At 44.4% G+C, this 6,000-nt stretch overlaps 1 protein-coding gene across 3 annotated transcripts in view; it reads right to left on the bottom strand.

Annotated features, from left to right (window-relative positions):
• The window catches only part of tsc1a (TSC complex subunit 1a), a 33,756-nt gene that overhangs the window by 345 nt on the left and 27,411 nt on the right, over positions 1 to 6,000 (bottom strand). For all 3 annotated transcript variants that reach the window (XM_079685895.1, XM_079685896.1, XM_079685897.1), the window contains 3 exons: positions 3,396 to 3,583; positions 2,868 to 3,002; positions 1 to 1,692 (listed from right to left, as the gene is read on the bottom strand). The exon at positions 1 to 1,692 is cut by the window's left edge and continues 345 nt beyond it. In XM_079685895.1, coding sequence (XP_079542021.1) covers positions 1,221 to 1,692; positions 2,868 to 3,002; positions 3,396 to 3,583 — 795 coding nt within the window. In that variant the 3' untranslated portion in view covers positions 1 to 1,220. The remainder of the gene's footprint in view (positions 1,693 to 2,867; positions 3,003 to 3,395; positions 3,584 to 6,000) is intronic.

The following is a 6,000-nucleotide window of genomic DNA, read 5'->3' as shown; positions in this document are numbered from 1 at the left end:
TGATGTCTTACTTTAGGCCAATCTGATATTTAGAACATGGCGCAGTGCCTCTTGTGGCTGCAGTGAGTATTACAACGACACACCTTTCCCCTGTTCAAGAGAAAGCGCCTTGGATCAGGGCTTCTGTGAACCTGAGAGACGGTAAGGCTGCTCTGGGATCAGTTTACTCACGTTTAAGGCTTTTATATTCTTTACTCTCTCAACGTTTGCATATATATTTCTACTTCTCATTCAAACATTCACAACATTTATGTTTACATTCATTAACTTATACTATTTTTTTTAATGTAAGTTATAAATCCTCCCTTATTCTAACTTCGGCCCAACATGCTACGTTTAAGCACCAGTGATGTTTCATGTTTGTGCGGTTAGGGTTAGTGTAGATATGTCAAACATTATTTTACACAAATCCTGATATTGCACAAAAAAAAAAAAAAATCAAAAATGACTCCCCAGCGTGTCATCAGTATTAATCACTTACTCATCCTCCAATCAGAGTCAGAGCTCATCAGGAGGGAAAAGAATAACAGCTAACGTTGTGATTAGCGTAGCAGCTGTTAGCTTCTTTGTAGATTCATCGACACTAGCAAAGGGTTATTTCTCAGATTCCTTCCCTTATTCACGCAGAGCTAATCACTGTTAGCTAATCACTGTTAGCTAATCACTGTTAGCTAATCACTGTTAGCTAATCACTGTTAGCTAATCACTGTTAGCTAATCACTGTTAGCTAATCACTGTTAGCGTCAGTAAAGGCTCTGCTGGCACTTTGGTTTCCTTTATTGGATCAGTTCTAATCTAATGTGATGCTAATCTCAGATAAATTCATGATAACAATTCAAACAGTAGCCGCTATTTTCTAAGCTAGCTAACTTTAATCTGCTAACCAAAAGTAGCTCATTAGCAGAGCGTGCTAATGAGCGAATCAATGAGCTTCAGCACAGCTGCCACAGGTGTTGGTTTACCTTCCTGAGAGCTCGTTTGGTTGAAGCGTCTCAGCTGGACTACATGGAGCAGCTACATGTTAGCAGAGCCCTCCTCCACCTCACTGCCTTCAGAGAGCAGCGTTATAGAAGCTGTTAGCTTGTTGTCGTGTGGACAGACGGTCCTGATGGAGGCGTGTTTTATACGTGAGTCACAGCACCACCTGCTGGTTCTGGGTTCAAACCAGATGAATGAACGGTCCTGAGTACAGAAAGGTCAGAGGTCAGCTGTGTTTGCTGTCAGAAGTCGGGCTGCGTCTCGTCGTAGTCCATGATGCTCAGCTCGTGGCGGCGCTGCCTCACAGCGAGCGTCAGGTCGGGGGGCTGGGCTACAGGGGGCGGAGCTACAAGGGGCGGAGCTACATGGGGCGGAGCAGCTCGGGGCGACTGAGGACTCCCTGTGAGGGGGGAGGTCTCCTCAGCCTCCTGACCCAGAATCGAGCCCTCTGATTGGACCTCATCTTCGTCTTCCTCTCCTTCCTCCTCCTCCTCTGCGCTGTGATTGGTCGGTCTGAACAGCTGGCGGGCTCTCTGCTCCAGGAAGGACCCGACGGCCAGGGGGGAGTCGATGGGGGAGAGAGAGAGGGGGGAGGAGCAGAGGGCGAGGGAGAGGGGGGAGGAGGATAGGATGCCGCCGTTTATTATCCCCACAGAAGAAGAGAAGGGGCGGGGCATGTGAGGAGCAGGCAGGGCCACACTGACTCCGGTAGGCCTGGAGGAGAGAGAGATCACATGATGACATCACATGACTACATTATGACATCATGACATCACCAGAGGCCTGTACTACGAAGCTGGTTCAACCTAACCTGGATATGTTTGAGTTAGCCGGTTGGCCCAATCCAAAACATACGCGCTCTCGCTAAACGGTCCTACGACGCTGGCTATCAAGTGGATCGCTCAAGCCAGCCGTGTCCTATCTAGTTAGGAGCGTTCACATGAAAGGGGTGGTATCTGGAGCATTCGACCAATCACAAACATGGAGAAGCGTACTGACAGCGCAGCGTCATACTTCCTGAATGAAAAGTCAACTCTAATATTAGACATATGAAGAAGTTAAACTTTAAACATCCATGACTTAAACACTTGATCCAGGATCAAAGCCACATAGCTGCACCTGCAAGGTGAATCCAGCTGGTAACAGAACAAGTGTTTGAATGCGTACATGAACAGGTTTATGATATCACTGCCCCGTCTAAGACACCATCTGACTTTCATTACATTTGACTCGAGTGTTTCCTCAACTTAATGTGTTGCTTCAAATAATCCTTCTGCATCCAGTATGTGACACTGTGAGTGTTGCACGGCCAGATACGGCTCAGCTGACTCAGATAAGGAGATGATACATTATGATGTGATATGCCGCGGACTGTACTTAATGTTACTCTGATCCGGTTACTTATGTTGTGGCAGATATTTAAGTAAGCTTTCTTAACGCTAATGTTCTAATAGTCAGATTGCTCTGAAGATGGGAGGTGATATTCTATTAATGTTCACGTTCACACAGTCTGTGATTTCTGCCGGCCGTCTTTCTGCAACGGCAGCTTTTCTGTATTTCCTTTCTCCTGTAATATGACTTGATCGCTTTAAACTCCGCACACTGAGCTCTGATTGGTCAGCAGGCAGTGCTTTCACTGAGTTGAGCTCTTAGCCTGCAACCTAACCTGCTCCGGGGCAGGTTACCGCTCAGCATCAGTTACCATGGAGATCTAGCCCGCTAAAAAGAGAACCAGCTTCGTAGGACCGGAAACCCAGAAGTTATCTTGCTAAACGAAAATCCTGATTTGTAGTATAGGCCCCTGAACAGAAGATTATCAGACCTGTGTGTGTGTGTGTGTGTGTGTGTGTGTGTGTGTGTGTGTGTGTGTGTGTGTGTGTGTTGTTTACCTGACGTCTTGAGGCCGGCTGTGTGTGTGTGTGTCCAGGTGCAGCTGGCTGTACAGGTGGAGCGTCTCCGTCTGCAGCGTCTGAACGACTTTCCTCAGAACCAGGCAGCAACTCTCACAGGCCGACAACTCCGCTCTGACACACACACACACACACACACACACACACACACACACACACACACACACACACACACACACACACACACACACACACACACACACACACACACACACACACACACACACACACACACACACACACACACACAGGTAAACAGCTCCCCCTGCTGCTCAGTTGGAGTCATTACACCTCAGGCAATATGGAGTTGTTCAGGACACTCTTTCACTTTACTAATTTATATTAAATTGAACATGTAAATAAACTTCACACACACACATAAGTATCGTTAACGTTTGTTCGACACAGACATTATTTTCTGAATAATCCAAAATCACACGGACTCCCCCCATTGGAGCAGGGCGATGCTGCCTTCAGGGCCAGATGCTGTGTCAGTGTTTCCTGTACCTGCTGCGGGCCTTGGAGTCCTCCAGCAGCTTCTTCTGATCCAGGATCAGCTGCTCCTTCCTGCCCAGCTGAACCTCCAGCTCTGCTGCTCTGTGATTGGCTGCTTCCAGCTTCTGTCTCTGCATGATGTCACCGTCCTTCAGCCGCTGGTGCTCTTTACCCACAGTGCATTGCAGCATGGACGCCTCCTGACCAAGGCAAGGCAATTTTATTTATAGCACTTTTCAGAACGTGGCGATTCAAAGTGCTCTACAGATTAAAAACAAAAGACATTTAAGAACAAATACAGCATGAATACATTCTTAAAAAGGCATTTCAAAACAGGCATAAAAAGCAAAGATAATGAAATAAATAAATAAACACAGCAGGTACAGAACACATGAGTGAAAGGCGTCCTGCAGTGTGAGTCTGAGCAGCTCAGTTGAAAGCAGCGGCACAGAGGTGCGTTTTGAATCTGGATTTGAAAATAGTTCGAGTTTGGGCGGGCGTGCACGATTTGGGCAGTTTGTTCAGATTGTTGGGGCATAAAAACTAAAAGCTGCTTTTCCATGTTTGGTGTTTGTTCTCGGAGCAGAGAGCAGAGCCAGAGGACCTGAGACTCCTGATGCTTCATAGTGATGCAGGAGGTCGTCTGTACCTCGGTCCTAAGCCATTCAGTGATTTAAAAACTAGCAGCAGTATTTTAAAATATATTCTTTGGCAGACTGGAAGCCAGTGCAATGATCTCAGAACCGGACTGCCGACTGAAGCTCTGTGGTTACTTTGAATCGGTCCTTCTTTGCTCCAAAAACAATGACCTCAGTCAAGACCAACACAAACAGTGCTTAGAGGAACGTGAGGTCTTTGAACACAACACTGATCATCGATCATACCCCTACACCACGGGTGCCCAACCTGCTTGGAACCGAGAGCTACTTTTAAAGTTGCCAGTCTGCCGAGATCTACCAGTCCAAATAGAGAGGCGATTACTGACAGCTACTACCGGGTACATACACACTTCTACTCGAATAAAACCTTTGTAGATTAATACTTCATCAAATACTGCAGATCCTTTATACCTCTTTCTAATCTACACACACACAAGGATTTCACTGAAGTTACACAACAGTGCTGTTGATACAGAGTTGGAGTGTATTCACACGTCACATACTACAGTGGGTAATGTTTTCAAGAGACATTGAACAGTGCTGCCTCATATGACACAGAGAAAAAAGAAAAGACTCTGAATCCTTTCTTTGCCATTACCGTATATATAAATAGTGTTGCTACAAAAGTATAAATGAGGCTCACTAATAAGACGACTCAGATCTGAAGCTACACAGGAATCTGCTGCAAAGTGCAATAAAAAACAACATTAATAAAATCAAACCATTTTTTTCTGCATTTTATTAGAGCATAAAAAGAAATGCCTTTAAAATATGATGCAAGCAGCACTAGTTTCTTAACCTGAAGAATAATAGACTATAATCAATTTAAGTTTATACCATTTTGTAGAATAATTATAATGAGTAAGTTCAAACAAACTAAAACGTACAGCTGATTAATAACTAGGGATGTAACGATACCAAAAACTCACGGTACGATAATATCGCGATAACAAGTCCACGGTACGGTATTTATCGCGATATTGAATAATAAAGGGAAGAAAAAAAAAAATCATACATTTGTTTTTTCAATAAAACATTTTTTTACTCGGAAAATGTTTCTTTATTACATAATAAATCAGATTTGTACAGCATGTTAGTAGGATAGCAGTATTTTAAAGTGTCAAAAACAAAGTGACAGTAACAGCCTGGAACAAGAAAACCAGTGTTTTTGTACCTACTAGTACTACCAAACAAAGTAAGCATTTTCTTTATGCCACTGCATCTCACAAATAAACAAGGACATTTAATAATCAGACCATGCAATAAAATAAATCAAGTTTCACTTTAGTTTTTCAAGTAACTCAACTCAAACTCACTAGTCACTCACTCAGCATCATCAGACAGGTTTTTAGGAATATGAGAATGTCCACATTTCCAGGTATTTATAAACTGGGATGTTTGGGCATTTACAATATCCCCTGCTCTGGAAACAACTCTCTCGCTTGGTACTGATGTTGCTGGGACAGCAGTGGTCGCGTTAACCGAATATTTTATTTAACAATGACGGAAAAATCTGAAAGCAGTCTGTCATTTTGACAGATTAGAACAAACTCGGAACAGCGCCAACGTTTCCCCGCAGCAAGGCTCTGGTGTTATGCCGTGTTATGCATGCCCTCCAAGAGGAAATTATATAGTTTCCAAACCGTACTTTGCCTACAGATCAATACATGTCTGGGAGGTGTTGCTTTACGCTGTGCGCGTCCCGCGAGGTGCATGCACACACGGCATAACACCGCCCCCCCCCCCCCCCCGTTGACAGTTCACGAGCATGCTCTATCGTGAACTTTTCAGACCCGACGGGTAATAAGGGATTATGACGGATATTTTACGATCCTGTCTGTCGAAATGACGGACAGCGAAAAAGTCTAACGCCAGGCTTATTGACATGGCGAGATATAACTATATGGTTGATACTTGTCAATGTCTCTAGGTGTGTAAATGTAACCCTGTAAATACGA

Source organism: Notothenia rossii, assembly GCF_949606895.1.
Source record: "Notothenia rossii genome assembly, chromosome: 6".
NCBI classification, from domain to species: Eukaryota; Metazoa; Chordata; class Actinopteri; order Perciformes; family Nototheniidae; genus Notothenia; species Notothenia rossii.
The sequence above is the reverse complement of the archived record's forward strand: the minus strand, read 5'-3'. Positions and strand labels throughout refer to the sequence as shown.